Source organism: Grammomys surdaster, unplaced genomic scaffold (genome assembly GCF_004785775.1).
Source record: "Grammomys surdaster isolate TR1022 unplaced genomic scaffold, NIH_TR_1.0 342, whole genome shotgun sequence".
NCBI lineage: Eukaryota > Metazoa > Chordata > Mammalia > Rodentia > Muridae > Grammomys > Grammomys surdaster.
In genome coordinates, this window is record NW_021604761.1 from 1,200,026 (window position 1) to 1,219,917 (window position 19,892).

General features: G+C 45.4%; 1 protein-coding gene across 7 annotated transcripts in view; it reads right to left on the bottom strand.

Annotated features, from left to right (window-relative positions):
• Positions 1-2,856: 2,856 nt before the first annotated feature.
• Rbfox2 (RNA binding fox-1 homolog 2) overlaps positions 2,857-19,892 on the bottom strand; it is a 249,215-nt gene continuing 232,179 nt past the window's right edge. For 2 of the 7 annotated variants that reach the window (XM_028778947.1, XM_028778952.1), the window contains 4 exons: positions 18,498-18,537; positions 10,032-10,120; positions 9,542-9,614; positions 2,857-8,100 (listed from right to left, as the gene is read on the bottom strand). In XM_028778947.1, coding sequence (XP_028634780.1) covers positions 8,056-8,100; positions 9,542-9,614; positions 10,032-10,120; positions 18,498-18,537 — 247 coding nt within the window. In that variant the 3' untranslated portion in view covers positions 2,857-8,055. Of the gene's footprint in view, positions 8,101-9,541; positions 9,615-10,031; positions 10,121-15,824; positions 15,867-18,497; positions 18,538-19,892 lie in introns of those variants that run through there. The other 5 variants (XM_028778946.1, XM_028778949.1, XM_028778948.1 and 2 more) reach the window with 5 other exon arrangements.

Genomic DNA, 19,892 nt, shown 5'->3' on the forward strand with positions numbered 1-19,892 from the left:
TTGCAGCCTGGTAGGCGTGGCAGTTGAACACTAGCTGAAAGCGTATATCTGATCCTTGAATAAGAGGCAAGAAACACCAGGAATGATGTGGGCTTTTGAAGTCTTGAGGACAATGAATATCAATGCTTGCTCTAAAGACAGCCATGTCTTATTAGGGAGAAACATTCACTGTGAGTCAAAACTTCAAAAATACTGTTAAAGTGTGTAAGAAGCCAGCTGGCTCTCATGGACTTGGGTATAACTGTCATGATGTAGCCCCATGATGTACTGCCTCATGCTGAGTTTAAGATTTATCTTTTTTCTCTTCAAAAACTCCCAACACTGGATACATATTAGACTTCTAGAGAGTTCTAATTCGTCTCGTGCACCTTTGCAAACTTGGCTCCAGGAGTGCATCGATACAGACTTGGTGGTATGAGTTGGTGGAAAAATGCCTTTTGCCAGGTGACTTTCGAGTTCAAGGCCCACCTAGTCTACACAGTGAATTCTAGGGCAGCCAGGCCTACATAGTGAGACCCTATTTTTATTTATTTATTTTTAAAAAATGCCTTTTGTATGCCTTCATGCATGAAAGGTAAAATTCCTCCAGATCTTAGGCCTCCAGGTGACTGTAGGAATGGTGACGCATAGTGGCATTTGACCCCTCTCTCTGAGGACTTGGACTATTTCAGCACTTTGGATAACCAGTTTGAAAGCTGGGCATACAGAGTGACCAATCACAGGGATTCACTTCGAAAGACTTCTTTTTATTTATGTGGGTGTACATGCGGGAAGCCGGAAGTGGGTGTCAGATCCCATGGAGTTGGAATTGGAAGTGGTTGTGAGTTGTGAGTTGTCCCATGTGGGTGCTAGGAACCGAATTTGGGTTATCTGGAAGAACAGCTAGTACTCTTAACCACTGGGCCAGCTCTCCAGCTGGGGATACGCCCACTTGTGTTTTGACCTCCTTACTAATGAACAGAGGTCACTTAATGTTGTCATATCCGTGTGAGTCATTTGCATACCTGAGGGCTGACACTGAGCATGATCTTGGTGGAGGTGCAGGGGAAGGGGGCTGGAGAGCTGCACTAGTTTAGATGGTAGACTGGAAAATGGATTGTCTTAGTCAGGGTTTCTAGTCCTGCACAAACATCATGTTCAAGATGTAACTTGGGGAGGAAAGGGTTTATTCAGCTTACACTTCTACACTGCTGTTCATCACCAAAATCAGGACTGGAACTCAAGCAGGTCAGGAAACGGGAGCTGATGCAGAGGTCATGGAGGGATGTTACTTACTGGCTTGCTCAGCTTGCTTTCTTATAGAACCCAAGACTACCAAGCCAGGGATGGCACCACCCACAAGGGGTCCTCCCACCTTTGATCACTAATTGAGAAAATGTTTTACAGCTGGATCTCATGGAGGCATTTCTTCAAGGGAGGCTCCTTTCTCTGTGATAACTCCAGCTTGTGTCAAGTTGACACAAACCCAGCCAGTACAAGGATCTTCAAGGAGCTGGATACTCGGTCGTGCTTTTACAAGAATCCAGGTGAAAGCCTGGGAGACTGGCTGGGGAGGCCAGGAAGGCCAGCAGAAGCCTGTGCATGCCCTTTTCTCACAGCCAAGACAGACAGATGTCATGTACCTTCAGAGTGATGGGTGCCATGAAAGTGAACCAGGTAGGGGCAGAGGGCAGTGCTGGGAAGGGACTGTGCAGATGGGTGCTTAGATCATGACCCAGGGAGAGAGCTGGAGCAGAGCTTGGTTAAGAACCTAAGGTAGGAATGAGCTCAGTGGGCAGGGCAGGGCAGGGCAGGGCAGGGCAGGGCAGGGCAGGGCAGGGCAGGGCAGGGCTCAGGTGCAGGGAGGAAACAGTTACTCAGAGCTCAGAACTGCCTGGGGATGCTGTTCCCATGGGAAATGCAGGGGAGAGGAGATGAGGATGGAGGGTTTATGAACGGTGCTGTTAGAAGAGGCTCAGAGAAATCAGATCAGGAAGAGACAGGTGTGGGTGACTGAGCCAAATACGTTCTTTCTGTGAGTAAGTCTAACTCTAGACCATGCTGGCCTTCAACTCAGAGATCCATCTGCTTCTGCCTCCTGATAGCTGATTAGTGGTATTCACCATCACAGAAAGTTCATGCCACTTTCTCGTGTACAGAGTGCTTTGGTCAGTAGTCCCCTTTGGCTGATATCTTACCATTAGCCTTCTTTTGCCAAGGGCTTCAGTCACCACTCATGGCTCAGTTCACAGCCCCAGGGAACTGCTGTGGCAGGAATGCCCCCCCCCCCAATTTTTGATGTTGAAATCCTCATGTCCAGTATCAAGCCCCAAAGAGCCACCTGTCACCTTTTTACCACACAGACCTCCTGGAGACTTGATGCCCCTAATGGTGAAAAACAAGCTTCCACTGTAGTCTACCCAGTTCATGGGTAGAGACTGCTTTTGGATTTAGTGACATTTTGAGGTGCACGTAGGGTCAGAACTATACCAGGTAGATAGGCTGCCTGGCCTGGGCCAGTCTGATGGCAGAGGCGCTCCCCACAGTGACGGTGAGGTGAACAGGAGATGAACAGCAGACGCCAGGGAAGGAGGCACTTAACTCAGGAGTGTTCAGTGGATCAGTGGAGCTGGCAAATGGTGCCCGAGCGAGGCCCTGCAAGTGGGCAGCTGGAGGATGAAGGGAAGCAGTAATTGTACTTCACCTCAGACAGATGGAAGTCTGCTGCCAGCCAGAGAGCTGCTGGAGGAGTCTCCTCCCTCCTAGCTCCTGGCCACTCAGAAGCCTTTCAGGAAGAAGAGCTATGGTTTTTCTTCCTCTTTCCAGGTTAGAGCCTGGAGTTCAGGTAAAAAAGAAGGATCCAAAAGACGCCAAAGGTGGTGTTTCTCTCTTTTATTTAAAAACAGTGCTTCATTACCATTTGCAAAGGCTGAGGCAGGGCCCCTCCTTTGCTAAGAGTTTATAAAAGCCAGCAACATGATCAATAATTTATACACATGGAGAGTAATACAAAAAATAATGAATAAAAGCTAAAGGTCTAACTACTCCAACCTTCACAATTCCAGCTACTTGATAATAGGAGTAACCCAATGAATACTGTATGGTCTGAAAGCTACTATACAATATGATTCTTAAGGAGGAGGAGGGAGGGAGGGAGGGAGGGAGGGAGGGAGTTAGAGACTGTCACAAAGCCCTGGGTGCTTCTCTGGAGTTAGCAGGGAAACAGGACCTTGGGCAAGCAGCTCGGGTGTCCTAGGAAGTGACTCTGGGAGAGGATGGGAGGGATGGAGACACAGCTGGGTGGTCAACTGGGCAAGCATCCGCGGATGCCCCCATGTCCCAGTGGTACCTGTCCTGCCATGGGGAAACCACATGTGCTAGGCAGGCCACTCCCTGCCACAGGGGTGTGGAGAAGAGCGAGGTTCTGTGGTACTTTGAGCCTTGAAAAGATAAGAGACTCAAAAACTGAGAGCCTCAGTTCACTCTGTAGCTCTAACTTAGACGTGTCAGCCCCAGGGTGGCTCTAGCTATTCACAAGCTGAATGCTGATAGAGGGAAAAGTCATGTCTCTTAGGGGAAAAAAAGGATCAGTTCATCACTCGATATATAATGCAGCCAAAATGAGCTGCCCAACAAGCACGCACACAAAAAATACTGTGAACAGAAAACACAAGCAAACAGCTAAGCTAGGAGTCCTGATGGGGACGGACAGCGATTAAAGCACACCAGTCCCCGGATAAAACAAACCAAAAGCATTTTCTGAAAAACTCAAAAACTCGCGTGCCCCTGGGAATCTGGCATTGGTAACCGGAAGAGGGAGGGAGGGAAAGAGCATTGCTGTTCCCTTTTTGCCTGCCAGGATGAGTGCAGCCCTCCCAGTGCTGGCATGTACAGAGGGCTGCCCCCTAGGTGGGAGATCTCTGTCAAGGCAAGGTCGAGTTTCGGCTGATGGGCAGTTCTCAGTTACCAATCCCCGCCAGCCAGCACCACCATGGCTGAACTCATTGACCGTTTTCCTGAGTACACTGTAACTGGCTACAGTTTCGGTAACTTGCATAAGAACATGGCTTCCACAGCCAACCACAATACTTCAGGGACCCGTGCCCCCTAGCTCACTTCTATTGCCTCGCTGAAGAGTTTGGCAACCTGTGGTAGTTGGTGAGCATTTTGAAAGGAAAGTTGCCAAGGGACTGTTCTGCACCCAGTAACCTAGAGGGCACATGCTGGCTTAGGACACCCAGAGCCTGCTTGGGATGGGGTCCTGTTTCCCGCTCTAGCCCAGGGATGGCAATTGCCTGGCTGATGAGGAAGCAAGGAGAGAGGCGGTACACAGGAGAGGGAAGGGTGGGAAGAGGCTTCGGACAGCAACATTTCCAAAAATATAGTGTTTTATGCAACAGAGAATCAAGTGTCACTGGTGTATACTACAAATGATCAGACATTCTCAAGAGCATGACAAAATAAACCACACGTTTACATTAGATGTTCACCGTGCCCACTATTGTTTCCTATCTGAAAACAGTGCAAACAGGTAACTTATGCTTTAAAACACCACGACCCCTTCCCCACCCCCCAAAGTCCCTTTCCTCCTAATATCCAGGGGAAAAGTCTGCAACTTTGCAAACATTGCCATGCTAGAGTTTTTTGAGTAGTGGAGAACTGGCTGGGCCAAAGGGGAAGGTTCACCAGGCAGCTTCCCATCCTTCCGGGCACACCTGTGTCCCAGACTGCCCTTGGTTGGCCTTGTTCGCCTGGCACAGGGAGGGGCACACTATGCTCTTCTTGCATAGCCTCATATCCTTCTCATCTTACAGTCCCTTGTGTCTGGAAGCTACATGACTAGGTACAGGATGGAGGTGGTCACGGACCTGCTGGCTGCGCCTCTAAGAAAGCACAGCCTAAACTAAATAATTCAGCCCCTGAGGAGTCCACGTTTGAGGAAAAGCCACAAGCTCTCCTTAAACTAAGAGCCAAGTGCCAGTCGGTTTCCAAGGGAAGGAAACACGTTGGCTCAGTTCAGACAGCGGCTGCTGCAGGGTGACAGTGGCAGAGGTTCCTGGAAACCTGAGAGCCTTAAAATGACGAGTAGCATGGTGCTTCTGGGCTGAGGTTGAACTAAGTAACACAGACATTCTAGAAAAGACCTAAGGCAGCTCTCTGGGCTGAAAGAGGAACAGCCAGACAGACGTTTTCACTACAAGTCTCCTTAAAGGAGTCCAGCAAGAGTCACAGCATAGAATGCCCAGTCTAAAGAGGCCTGCAAAAACTGAAAACGCCCTCCTCACACTGCGACTCAGCATCAGCCATCTTTTTGAAATCATCACCTAGAATCCTCTAACAGAGTCACAAAATGCCCATCTCCTCTAGCCTGCTTCCTAAATCAGTCCAACATGCCAGCACCGTGGCCTTGAGGACCAACCATGAGGCCAATACAGTGAAATCCAGACACTTGGGGGAGCCAACTCTCATTGCTCACCCTGAAATCCAAAGATCCTTGCATAAAAAGCCAACTCCATCTAGTCTTCCTCGGAACAGAGCTTGAGGAAGAAGCGGCACTGGAGAGTGTCCTTGTACATGCAGCAGAGACATGCTGGCAAACAGACTGGCCTTAGAGGACTCAGCCAGAACCAGCTGAACTGAAGTGCATGAAGGTTTCTCAGGCCCCTCCAGTATGGGCCACGGGGACTGTCCTCTTCTCCCTGCCATGGCCACCCTTATTCCTAGGAAAAAAGAAGTCTTCCTCAATTCGTTCTCCCATTCTACCCTTTGTGGATACAATTGTCAAGGGACTGGCCTAGTTTCCACCAGGTGAAGGGCTTGCCTTTTTGTGAGAATAAACGAAGACCCAAAATGTCTGTTCCTTTAGCCAGTACATTTTCTCAAAAAGAAACAAAAGAAAGAAAAACCTCTCTGCCCCCATTCTCTAGAAAGAACTCCAAAAGGCTCCAGCCCATCCCTTCCCCTAAAAAACTTATGCACATACAATGAAACCTGTCATAACAGCAACAACAAACCAAACTTTGGCTTGGGGGAAGGGACTTCGTAAGTGGCCAGTAGGCCATCAGTCTTGTTTCCTGTTCCACATGTTGCCCCAGAATCAATGACTATACTGAGATCTCTGGCTTCCATGTTGTCTCCTCAGATATCCTGGGAGACGGGATCTGAGGGCAAGATGGCATGTGTCAACTGCAGGCCAAGGCTGTCCCTGCTTACAAAAGGATGCTTGATTCAGTCAAATGTCAGCCACTTTAATTCAGGGACATGAATCATTTATCAGTAAAAAATATGTAGAGGCAGAGGCAACAACAACACAACAACAAGAATAAGAACAACAACAACAAAAGAACCAAACCCCAATAAAATAACCCTAAAATAGACCCTAACAAAGCCAAAGCTCATGTCTCTGAACTCTGCTGTCCCTTTAGCAGCGATCCCTCAGGTGAACTGACCAGGGAGACAGCCGACAGCCCCACTTCCTAATGCCTTCATTTTGGAGCCTCTGTGGGACCCTTGCCTTTTGGATACATCTCAGATCTGGAGGGAGAAAGAAGTCCTTTGGAAACAAAACTGAAGCCAGGTTTCACTGCCATGGCCTCTGCAGAAGGACTCTGGCCATTTTATATCCTCCTTCCAAGGCAGGCTTAAAGTCCATGGCCTGTCTTCTTAATGCTCCTTGAGGGGTCCAGGTGCTTGGCTGTGACTCTGGAGGACACTGTGAAGCTGGATGCAGTGGCCACAAAGGCTGGAGACTCACAGAGGCTCTGGAAGATGGAAATTCCTATGGCTTTGGAGTGAGGACAAACTGCCTCTGCCTGCCCTTACTGGTCCTCATCAGCACACTTGTAGGGACAGCCAGCCTAGGGGCATCGTTCCTTATCCTGCCCCAGCAGAGGCTTTCTGATGCCTTTCTTACTCTGTACTGACTTCTGACTTCGTGCTGCAAGAAAACGAAGGGATATCAGATCGACGATCCCCCTTTTCTCTTCTACACACTCTTTAATGGCTCTGAACAATTTGTACTTTTAATCCTCATACTGTGCCCAGATACCTGGGGGGAAATCTGGCCACTGACTATTCATTCTTCCGTCCCTGGATCCCAAACTCCTGAGTCTGAGGACATGGGAGTAGCATGTTAATAAAAGAACAGAGGAGTTGCACAGTGGCTCAATTAAAGTGGCAACAGCCCAGCAGGAGTGCTGAGATTTCTGAAAAGAAAAGAAACAAGTGTTTTCCTATTCCAGAGCTCACTCCAAGATCATTTTTGTACTGAGGTGTTTCTCATCCACAGTCTGAGAGCATGCCTGGAAATACCAGCACTGTAATTACAAAAACCATGCCAACACTCTCAGGCTGTGCCTGTAAATGATTGTAAAAAGAATACAAAGGCAGGAGGGAAGAGGAGAGAAAAGCATCTTTTAAATTCTCCTACTTTACAAGCACAAACTCCTACCTAAAGGCATGTGGATTCCAGCCACAGCCAGTCAGAGCCTCCAGCCAAAGACAGGCCAGAAGGGCACACTGCTGCAGAGCTGGCCTCCACTCTGCTTGTCCCCCCAGCCATCAGCACCAGATCCACTTTGGTAATTCTGTCTGCTGGCTTCTGATCAAATACATGTATCAGCTCCTTCCTCCTCAACTGCCTCTTCTGTGACCGACAGAATAAGCTAAGCATGGACATACAGACGTGGAAATGCACTATCTTTTTTTTTTTTTTAACCACAGTTTTAAAAAAGCAAAAATAAAAACATCAAAAAAAAACCTTCAAAGCAATAAAAAACAAACAAACAAACAAACAAACAAAAAAACCCCAAAAAACAACCCCCTCTCCAAACAAAAACAAAAATTCAAAAACAAAAAAACAAAATAAAAAGCACAATCTTTGGAACAAAAGAATTAAAGGCAGAAATTTAAAGGAAAAATACATATTCAAAGAACATAGTGAGGTATAAAAAAGTATTCTCTCTTTTTTGTTTGTTTTCCTCTTCATCTTGCTATAGAGTCCTCTACTAGTAAATATTGCAATAGCCAGGCCTCATGAACTGGGGGCTGTCCCATTTGCAGGGGTCTCACGTCACTTCAGTAGGGGGCAAATCGGCTGTAGCCACCTCGGTACAAACTCGCCTGCAGTAAGTAGAGACATAAGAATATTTAAAGGATGAGAAAAGCATTGGAAATGAAGCAACATGTTTGGAGAGAGCACTTCTCTCTCCTGGCATCCAGGCAGTGGAGACATCGTAATGGCTGACTTCACAATTATATGATTAGGCATAGAAGGTGGATTTGATATGGTTTCTATATACCTATCTGTCTTTGTTATTTTGTCTTTTTTAAAAATCAGAGCTGAGGACCGAACCCAGGGCCTTCTACCGCTGAGCTAAATCCCCAGCCCCACCTATCTGTTTTTGTAATGCTGCTACGGTCCTGGCTGAAACAAGATTGCTGAGCTCCCTTCAAACACATGACTGTCAGAGTGTGCTACCTCTGAGTACTTCTTGGCTGAAGTGGTCACATCCTGTGTTCAGAATGATGCCACATTTAAACCCAAGCTAGTTTTTCAACCAATGAAACAGATCTCCTCTATAATCTATAAAATACAGTTATTTCTCTGTATCCATGGGATACTGATTCAAGAAATGCCCATGGATGCCTAAACTGCAACAACTCTAGTCTCTTGTTAGAAAGGTTTAGTGTTTGCATATAACTAGGCACGTCCTCCTACATGACTCATCTGTTCAGTACCAGGAAAGACTCACAGAAGGCTTAGTGCTCTGTAAACGGCTACCACACTGTACTGCTGGAGGCTAACAAGGGGAACAGGACTACATGTGTTCAATGAAGATAACTTCCCCGACACTGTGGCTGACTCTGAGGTATGCATGTGCTCGATTCTCTGCTTGCTTCCTTACCCTGATCAACTGACTTTCTCTGGTATCTTATTTCTTTTCATATGAACCTTCCCAGGAATCTTCTCCTGGGTCTTTCTTTCAGGGTACAGGATTTTTCATTTAGTATCACTAGGGAGTGGCCTGCCCTTGCAACTATGAATACTAATAAGCAGTAAAGGCATCAGTCCTATGGATTATTCTACACTTGCTCTATATGCTTCTTTCGTACTTCCCTACAACTGCTACTAGAAACTGCCTCTGCAGTGTACACAACACTGAGTCCCAGTGCTACATACCAGAAGGCAGGAGGCGGCAGGCACATTGGTAGGCATCAGCAATTAAAAATTGAGTGCAACAAGAACTGGACACCTTAACACTCCCAAGCCTTTGGTACTATCAAGAAGAACACTATGCTACTGGTATGCACCTGCTTAAGGAACCCATTCCCTCTGTCCTCTCCTAAATGACACCATTACTTGGGAAGACTGCTACCATCAACCCTTCCTTCCTACTGCCTTTCCAGATAGACAGGTAAAGCAAGTGACATAAATTCCCAGGGTCTTACACAGCTTCCACACTGGCAATGGATGAAATGACAATGCATCGCTTCCCCAGATCTTTCAAAATTTGCAAGTAGAGGAATAACATGGCTTAAGAAAAAAGGTATATAAACTTACCACAGCGCCAACTCCATAGCTGGCGGCAGGGGCGAGGGCATGGTAGGGGTCAGCTGTGTACACCCTGCCGTAACTGGAAAGGAGAAGCAAGGTCAGATGGAAGCAGGTGAGACCGAGACTGAAGGCCCTGTGCTGCAGACCTGGACTATTAGTAGGGAAAATGGCAGATGGAAGAAGCAAGCCTTTCCATCTCTGTTCCTGAGTGCAGTAACTGGGAAATCCTGACTACTATAAAATGGCAAAGAAGGGGTCAAATGGGAAAGAAGACCAACTGTAATCACAGCCAAAGAAGAGACAGAACAAGAGAGCAAGTACGGGAAGAGGCTAGGCCTGGATGCTGCGTGGCAGAAGCCATGAAGAACAGGCTCCAGAAAGAGCCAGGCTAACAGGAGGCTAAGGCCTCAGGGCAATTCTGGAAATGGTGAATGGAGAGAGGGATGCTGCAGATAGCACGGTGCTCAGGGCCTGCTTGCTCTGGCTCTGTACATACCCGTCGCTGTAAGCGGCTGCAGCGGCTGCAGCAGCTGTGGCTGCGGTTGCAGTAGCAGGCTGTGCATATCTGTAGGCTGCATATCCACCCTACAGGAGAGAAGAGAACTGACTTTACAGCTACCTCTCCCCGAGACAGACAGCCCTCCCCCCATACAGACACACACGTGTAGACAAAAGGACAGACACAAACACAGACACACATGGAAGGAGATGTTTCAAACTGCACCAGTTTGCATGCCCCTCCTATGGTAGAAAATCAAGCTTTGGCCAATGTAGGAATTTGCTTTCCAATTTGTGACAGTAGGAAGAACACAGTACACGGGCACTACCTAGTCATTTTAAGAAATACAGATATAATTTAGATCTTACTTCACAGTGTTCTTTGGAACTCTTAACAGGGAAAATATTCATGAAATGTTAGGAGAACTGAGTCAACTACACCCATCAGTGTCAATGTCAGACTCTCTGTACTGGGACTGGCTTGTCACTACGAGAATGCAGCAGGTCACAGGAAGATCTAACCCAGAGCATGGATCCATCTGTCAGAGCATGCCTGAGCATGTCAAGAGCAACACTGAGAAGGAAGAGCCAAGCAGACCAGACATCAGAGAGCTGCCTGTGAATCAATAAATCCACCACCTGCTTGTCAGAGTGGCGGGGACACAGACTGTGGCTTTAAAAGCTAAAGACTTAACCCTAGTTCTCTCCAGGAAAACTTCACTCTAGCCCACATTCCAGACTTGGGGAAATCAGACTGCAAGTGGCTTAGGAGTGTTTGCCCAGCTCTGACCAGGTCAGACAGGCCTCAGCTGCTTCCTTTTCCCACAGCAGCTTTTGGGAGCTTTTTTCCCCAATGGATAATATACCGTCTTGAGAAGTCCTGAGGAAGTCAGAACCATCACAGCCTGCTTCTCCACCTGCATTTTGATGAACAAAGGCAATCAATGTATGTATGAATAGGGATGTCCCTTCCGGAAGGACTCAAGGACAATGAGACAGACTGATACAACTGGTAAGTCCTCACTGTATCCTTCTATAACCCACCTACTTTATCTAAATCGAATTCAGAGATACTTAAAAAACAAAACCAACCAACCAAACAAGTAAGCAACAAACTCCAAAAAACCTGAGACAGGTTTCTCTGTGTAGCCCTGGCTGTCCTGGAACTTATTCTGTACTCTGTAGACCAGGCTGCCCTTGGACTTAAGAGATCTATATGCCTCTATCTCCTGAGTGATGGCATTAAAGGTATGTGCCACCACCACTTGGCCAGTTACACATTTTTACTAACGTCTTTTGGCTAAGCTGGCTCAGTCATGAGTGACAGATAAACTGTTTATTCCTGTATAAGGGCCACATCTCACGTCAGCTCAACTATCGCATTCTTTCCTCCTTTGAATGCTCAGTTTTCTGCTAACTTTGCAGGAGATATTCCACATTTCCAGGGTTTTTTAAGCCATTTTCTTAGGGTTGGAAAGATTTGTGTGTGCATGCACGGGCACACAGATTTGGAGATGTTATCTCTAGCCTAGAGACAGAGCTACCCTAGGCGTTCTGGGAACTTACTATGTAGACCAGGCTAGCTTTGAACTTACAGAATCACCTGCCTCTTCCTCCCTAGTGCTGAGATTAAAGGTATGTGCCACCACGGCTGGCTAAGAAGTATTTTCTAATGGGATCCTTGCTCTTCCCTACCTAGCAGCTCTGGATGGCTTCTTTGATTCCGAATAACTTTCATTGTGGAAAATGATTTTATGAGCTTGTAAGCTTTCTAGTAAAGCACCAGCACTATGAGGAGCTTTCCCAGTCTGTGCTGTAAGAAGTCAGGGTCAGCAGCTTCAAATACACGTTTAAAATGCACTGGCTCTCAGCTGCTGTGCAACACTCCTTTACTGTCACTCTTTCTACAGGTGCCTATAAGGGACAGTCTGAATTATCATTATTAAACCCTGCAGTGACATGGCCAAAGTAGAGTGTGGCAGGAAGCATCCTTGTGCCTTTCAGCCATGTCTACTGCAAGAGCAGGCTGGACTACCCCTGCAATGCTTCACAACTGGCTCCACAGGGCTAGCTCCAGTCCTTCTTTACCTCAAGACTCCGCAGAAGACAGTGTGATGAAAGTACTGGCCAGAGAACAAGAAGCTCACTGTTATAGCTCAGTCTTTACCTGGACCATGAAGACTTGGCTGCTCATCCTATTTAGATACGGTTCATTTTTCAGAATGGAAGGGGAATCTTCAGTGAAACATCTTTGTAACAAGGGTACTTTGGTATTATGTGCTTTCTCTTCAGCATTCCTTCAAACACCAAGAAAATCTTTACAATTTTAGAACTCTAAGACAGTGAAAGCATCTATACCTGATCTATGCTTAGCTAGGTACAGTGTTTACAGACGAGCAGGCGTGCAGGTTCTTGCTAATGGCTCAGATTCAGGACTGATCCCTGGGAGCCTGAAGAGCAAATGGAGGCTCCAGCATGCTGCCTCCATCACAGCTCTGAGTTGTGGCTGCTAACTGGGATGAAGGGCTCCTGAGCAAGACAACTGACAGCAGCCTCAGTGGCTTAGGTCCTTCCTACCAGGAAGGAAATGGGCTTTCTCCATCTGCAGTAATTTGCTTTCATGAGCAGGATCTGACTTTGGGGTCTGACTGAGAAAGCTCTCTGTGCTTCAAGTATAGGACAGGATGAACTATTTTATTGGCACTGATGGGCTTGGGAGACTACCGGCAACAAGAAAATGATATTAATGCTTTTGACCAGCAAAGGTATTTTAACAGAAGTCATTAAAAGGAGGGCTACATGTAGGCTGGATGAGCAGTACTTTACCAAAGCAATCTGGTAATTCATCCATGCCCAAGGAAAAGTGCACTGTGTACCAGGAAGTGATTCCTCTCAGATACATCTTATTCCAGAGTCTTTCTGCTTTTGCTGAAATTGGGTATTGTACAAAACCTCACACAAAACTCAGGAGAAAATCTACAACAAACTGACTTAGTTGCACTCTAGGTTTACAGTACAAAGGCTCTGGGCTAGGATGCCCCCATGTCCCCATTTTATTTTAACGAGTAAATTTGAAGGCACTTACATATAGAACATGAGAGCAAAGTGCAGTTTGAAACACCAAGGTTTTCATTACTGTTTCTTAAAATTTTCAAAAAGAACAAGGTGGGAGGAAGGAGAAGAGGGCTCAGGCGTGGGGGTAGGGTGGGGGGTGGCGCCACATTAATATTAATCACATTAAAACTGAGCATGCCGACATCCGGAGCTAAAACAACAGCAAAACCACCACGTCCAGACTGGCACTGGCTAACTCTATCTATCCCAGCATTCTCTTGGGACAGCAGTTTGCCCTAGGCTCTACCACAAGCTCGGTGAAGTACACAGCCTCAATTACTAGAGCGTGCAGCCACAACGACCTGGTATTACGGAAACAGTCAGTCACCACTTAAGTTAACATTCCATACCCTAACAACTGGCCCCTCCCCAGCCCAAAGGAGGAGTAAATCTTGCCCACCCGAGCCCTGGCCCATACCACAATGTTAATAATTATAACAAGCAGTAACCCGTCTGTTATATCAGAGAAGGGAACAGAGACTCCACTGAGAGGTTTAGAGTGAGATGTTAACATTTCTTCAGCTGACTGCACAAACAAACAAACAAAAAAAGAGGAGAAAGAATTCATTTGGAGATATGAAGTCATGAATAGCTGATGTGTATTGCTTTTAACCATGCACTGATGCAAAACTGAAGCAACCATTAATAAAAATTAAAAAGGACATATGTATTTACACACAATCAGACCTGTTTGATCTGAAGCAGTTTGCAGATTCTATCTGTGTGTGATTTGAAATAAAACAAAAAATGGGGATTAGCATGGCCACAGCACACCAGAGTGTAGGAGGGCACACACAGACGGCTTCTGGAACTCAGCTGCCTAAGTCTAGCATGGCTAAGCCTGGCTCAAATCCACACATGCCCCTTGAAAATCTTTGTAACCTTCCTAAATTATGCCTAGTTCTCCCCATATGATGGCCCAAGCCCACTCTTCAACCTGCCTGGCTCTGACAACAGAGCTCACCAGGCATGCACTCTGGGAGCAACTGCACATTCTTATCTAGTGTTCTTCCAAGTTTCTCCTGTATTTGAGAATTTTGTTTTCTCAATTATTTGTCATATTTTGGTTCCCACTTCCAGCTTCTTCTCAAAGCTAAATGCTGCTACTTTAAGCCCCTCTGCTAATGACTTTCCAAAGTGTTAAAGGAAAGCCTGTTCCCCACACCCAGTGTTATCCTCTTTGAGGTTTTCTACTCTTCTTCCCTGAATCAGATTTATCAACTCTGTGCCACTGGGATTCTTCTGGAGCATTTCTGCATGTATGTTTGAAACAAAACAGAAGTTCTAACCATTGCTCCCCTACACGTGACCCTTGTCTGAACACCTAAATATTTTCATCTTGTCTTGATTTTAACCTTGCCTTTAATTTTATTGTATTTTTGCTTTAGGTTTACATTAAAACAGGACTTTGGTGAGCATGTGATGTCAAGACACCTTCTTTCTACCTGAAAGACAATGACATGTGACACTGAGGAGGAAAGTGTGTAGCTCAAGACCAGCAGACAAATGAAAGCTTGTTATCCCATGTCGTGTGCAGATGGACAGAGCAAGGCAAGTGTGTGCATGTATAAGCGTGTGTGTAGGGGGCTGGCAGGTGTGACGATTAACATCACCACCGAGCAGCACAGAGCTGTTCTTCGTAGCAAGGGTCTAATGTTTGGCCTCTAGAACCACTGGATTTGTCTCTGGATGATCCTAATGCCCTCTTTCCCTATGCCAGCTGAGAGCCTCAGCCACAGGAGACAGTTGAGTTCTCATGCAGACACAGCACAGGCTTGAATATAAAATTCATAATTTCTGCTCTGAATGGACATATCTATATATTCCAAAAGTGTCATTTAAGTTCCATCTCATCATCATTTAAATTTGGTGTTAAGGAGAGAAACTGTTATGATCAACTTGATTAGCTTTGACTTACATGATTTATGAGAGATGAACTTTAATGAATTAAATCTTTCAAATGCTTTGCTCTTCCACATTTCTCCAAATTAGTTCATTTCTAAAATATCACTGGGTTACATGAAGTAACTGGGTTATTAAATTATGGACTATTTTTCTTCTCTGAGCATCAAGTTACTGGGAAAACTCTAATAAGTGTGCTATTATCCAATCACTTACTGATCTTATCAGGTGAAAGGAAAGAAGGCCCAGGAGCTAACGTCTGGCACGGCCAGACCTGTAAGAACTCCACACTTCTGCAGCAGCACAGTCCAGTTCTGACTCTGATTTCGCTAGGCACCTGAACATGGGATTTAAGGCCCTGTGAGGGCAGACTCAAGTCTGCTTCCTTTCGCTGTCTCTTTCACAGTCAGCACTCTCGGCTGCTACGTTCTCCAATATAAAAGACTAGCCTAAACAGCACAGGAGCTGGGACTGACAGGCTGAAAGAGGCAGCAGTGGTCGGACAGTGGACCGTGGATTGTGCATGTGATGCACCTGTGGCCGATGTGTGTTGAGGGGACTGGAAGGCTCACTCTGAAGGAAGTGCCATGATGTGTGGATGTGATGTGGGCACTGCTGAGGTAGCAGGGCTTAGATCACACGCTCACAAGTCTTGATTGTCCAAAAAAGCCTCTGTTCCCATCTCTAACGTGGAGCTGGAATGGTTAGTATAATTCAATTTTTTCACTGCAATCCACAATCTGATTGATTGGCAGGTCACACTGGCACTCCTACCTGAGGTATTTTAGCGCTAATGATTGGTTCCTGTAACACTATTCTATAACAGAACACAGGAAGAGCAGTTCAAAAACACAGCTGTGGAAGGAAAACAATCATACAAAGAGCCCACCATGGGCTGCCAGCCTTTTCTTTCCTTTGGATGCAAGCATGCTTTTCACAGGATGAGAATTAGGAGTTTGTTATCCCACTTAAAAGATAAATTAGGGTGAACTACGGCCTTTGTAATGGGGAAAAGGGAGGCAGCAGGGATGGGAAGTGGACACACACCTATCCTAGAAGGCCAGGGCTCTTTACAAATGGAGGGCATGATGGCTAGATCAGGACATTTTGTCTCCAGACAAAAGAAAGTCGTAAGGAAGCAGAAAGAAAGAAAAGAAAAAAATGGCTTCCATGAACCACTCTGAGAGCAGCAGAGGGAAGACTGAGCAGCAGCTGCACAGAAGCCCCTCTCCCGAGTGTCTTCTTCTCATCCCCTGCCTGGGCCAGAGTGGTTTTTAACACACTAAATCCTGCACTCATGCTATTCTAGTACACACTTCTGAGGAACTAGATTTCCAGTTAGGAAATGTACAGAGAGAAGTGGAGCACACGCAGGAGAGCCGTCAGTTTAAGACACCCCCCCCCCCCCCGGCACACCATCGGTTTAACAGCTCCAGTTAGAACACTATAGCGAGGTCCTGGTTTTCAGTGCAGGGCTCAAATATGATCTCAGCACTAGTGATCAACTTTTGTCCTCCGAAGAACTCTGCTGTAGATGGAGAGAGGGAGAGGCGGGAAATAGGCAGCAGGGCTCTAGCCAGCAGGGGCCGCTGGGAAGGGCATTTAAGAGTCTGTAGATTATTCATTTAGATTAGAAAATAAAAACAAAAATCATTAAAAAAAAAGAAATTAAAAAAAACAAACAAAAAATCCTTTTGATGGACATATTAAAAAACGATCATTCATTACGATGTTACAATGCAAAATAAGGAAACAGGAGAGCCATAACCAAACATTCAGTTGGTTGGTTCAAGGTAAAAGCAGGCAAAGCCGGGATAGAAGCAGGATATGCTTTAAAAATAAATCCCAAATAAGGAAGATATTACATGAAAAACAACAACAATGATAACAAAAAACAAAAAACAAAACAAAACAAAAAAGCACCCCAAAACCCAAAACCTCAGTTGGGGAAATAATTCAACTACAGTAGATTTCCAAAACATAATAATATGAAAATGAGTTTTATGAGAATATAGAGATCATCATATGTAAAATGCACATCCAGAAATGTGTAGTATGCTGTAAAGTAAGCCAGACTTTCCCAGTCCTCAACTATGAACACAGGAGGAACAGTTACTTCTTAAAAATTTGCTGAGCAAGAGTTAGATTTTAATTAAAGTACAAAGAAAGGTAAGAGGCATGGACCAGGGGTCTCCATGCTTGGCCGTGTAAACTATTTATGAAATTCCTATAATCACAGTGTCAGGGAGGGGCCAATGACGCCAACCTAAGGTTCCTGTACGAGGTAGACACACTTGGAAGACCTACTCTAGCTAGCACAGCTAGACTGACCTGGCCTGAAACAGCAGCCTCAGTGTCTCTGACATCATACTGCTGAGGAAGCAGGCACAACAGCCTCTTGACAGGGGAGAGGAGAGGGCAGAGAGAGCACCTCCTGGACAGCTGACCTACCTTAGAGTGACTTCCTATGCTAAGTCTTCTTTACAGAATTGTCTTAACGATTCAGGTCAGTTGACTATGCTGACACTCAGAAAAAGGCCACTTGGAAGGCACCTAATGATAGTCCTTAAAACTCAACAGCTTTTCCCATGTTAGTTAGATTCCTTTGAAGTAGGTATGTGACCAACAAATCATGGAACATGGAACTTTATCTCCAGCTAGAAAGACACTGGGTTAAATGTCAATGCGCCTGCTAGAATTGGGAAATTGACGATAACTGAACATCAGAGTCCAGGCTGCTACCACACTTCCTGGTTTCCCTTGTTTGACTCCTAAGAAAGAGACGCCCTGGCTGTGGACTCCAGGTAGACTGAAGCTGAGCATCTGTGATCCTCAAATACTGTACACTCCTCCATAGCTACTGTACTATGATACCAGCTGCTGACACCACTTTCACAAGTTTATGTTCTTCAAGTCATGTAAAGTTAGAGAGCACACAGTTCAGAAAGCTTCCTGGCATTACAAAAAACAAAGCCTAACACTTTAAAGAGGGTGTGGGATGGAGAGAAAAGCAGAGACAGGAAAGAGCTGGTGTCAGGTAAGCTAGTCCTGTCATTTATGTATGCAGATGATGTGACAACAATACGACTTTAAACCTGCTGATCATCTCACAGGTAAGAAAGAGATAACCTAGAGCTTCTGTGGGCAGCACAGGGAGGGGAAGAAGATGTCCAGCAGACTGAGCCCAGCAACCATCACAAGACCCAAAGACTTAGTTTTTGCACCCAGGGGCAAGCGCAGTGGCAGAGAAGCATGCTTGCATTCTTAAAATATATAAATATATATATATATCCACAAGGAAAAAGGAAAACAAAAATTAAATTATATTTTTAAAAAAGGAAACAACAACAACAACAAAAAAAAAAAACCAAAACAAACTAAAGAAACAGAAAAAAAAGGCTGGCTTGTCAGGGGATGGGGTCAAAAAGGCCCCAGTGTGTGTACTTACATAGAGGTCAGCACCGTAAAATCCGTCCTGGTAAACCACACTGCAGAAATCCACACAAAAACAAAAACAAAAAACAAAAGAACAGAAACACATTCCGGTTATTGAGGACGGCAGCATGCACATGCGCTACACAGGCAGGTGATGTATGAATGTAACCTGGACGTGGGGCCGCGGCAAGCTGGTGACAGAGCTGTATGTGTTTCATGGCTCCAGGACACGTGAGGAGGGCTAAGGGTCTGCAAAACCAGACAAAGCACCAGGACCCTGGATAACCCAGACTAGGGACAGAGGCTATGTACCTGGCAGGGCCGCATGGAGCTGTCTGATATCTGCTGGATTACACAGACCACCTTTAGGATCTGGAGGACTTTTACACGTTTGCTATTCTTTGACGGCGTACAAAGGGCAGGGATGCTGAGGGCTTAACTTGAGGAGGAGAGTGAACAAAGTGAACTCCATTAGGATAGGAGCTATTTGCTAGGTGTGTTTCAAATGATGCTTAGTAGTTATTTTCATTTTTGAAAGTATAGATTTTCCTGTTATCCATACATCACCCGCGTTTTACCCTGCACATTAGACATGCGATAAGATTTGGCTGATCACACAAGCATGCAAAGTATTATTATTCAGCATTTTTAAGAACCAATGCAACACCTTGGAAAAACAAGTCAATCAATTCTGACCAAAGTAAACAGAGAAATGTAATTAAAAAAAAAACCAAAAGAACAAAACAACCAAAAATACCCACAATGCATTGCTTTCACAAGCAGAGGTAATGAGCTTAAGGTTAAGGTGATTGGTCCAAGAATTGAAAGGTGCAGTGGGATCCCAGATAGTAACAATATAATCCAGAGTGGGAAGGAGCAACTGGAAGATTTTAAGGGTTCTTGCCTAACTAACAGAGTATCCAAAGAATTCTGAAACACACAATTGGTGACTGAAGCTTTGGTCACAACTAGGACTGTCCTTGATGGTGAACCTGAGGAAGTCAATGGCATGGCTCACTCTCCTGTCTGGGAATGGGCTTTGCCAAGCAGGCACTATTAGTTTTTTAAACAAAAAACTGGAGTAGTAGTATACTATTATTCTTACAATGTAGACTTTCCTCCAGCCTTATGAAGTGCTTGTGCATATACAGATTTTCCCCCAAATATTTTGGGAGCAAAAGACATTAACAGTGGTAGAAGATAAACTTTCTTCATATTTGTCAGGTCAAGACTTGGCTGTTTTATATATTTTTAAAAATCTGTTTTGGTTTATTAGCTAAGTAAAATGGATTTCTTTTCTCCATTATAATGAATGAGCTAACAAGTAGGGCCACTAAGTCTTACATCTAAAAGTTGCAAGGTCATACCTTATAATGCACCTAACACTAGACCTCTGTTTTTGCACAGC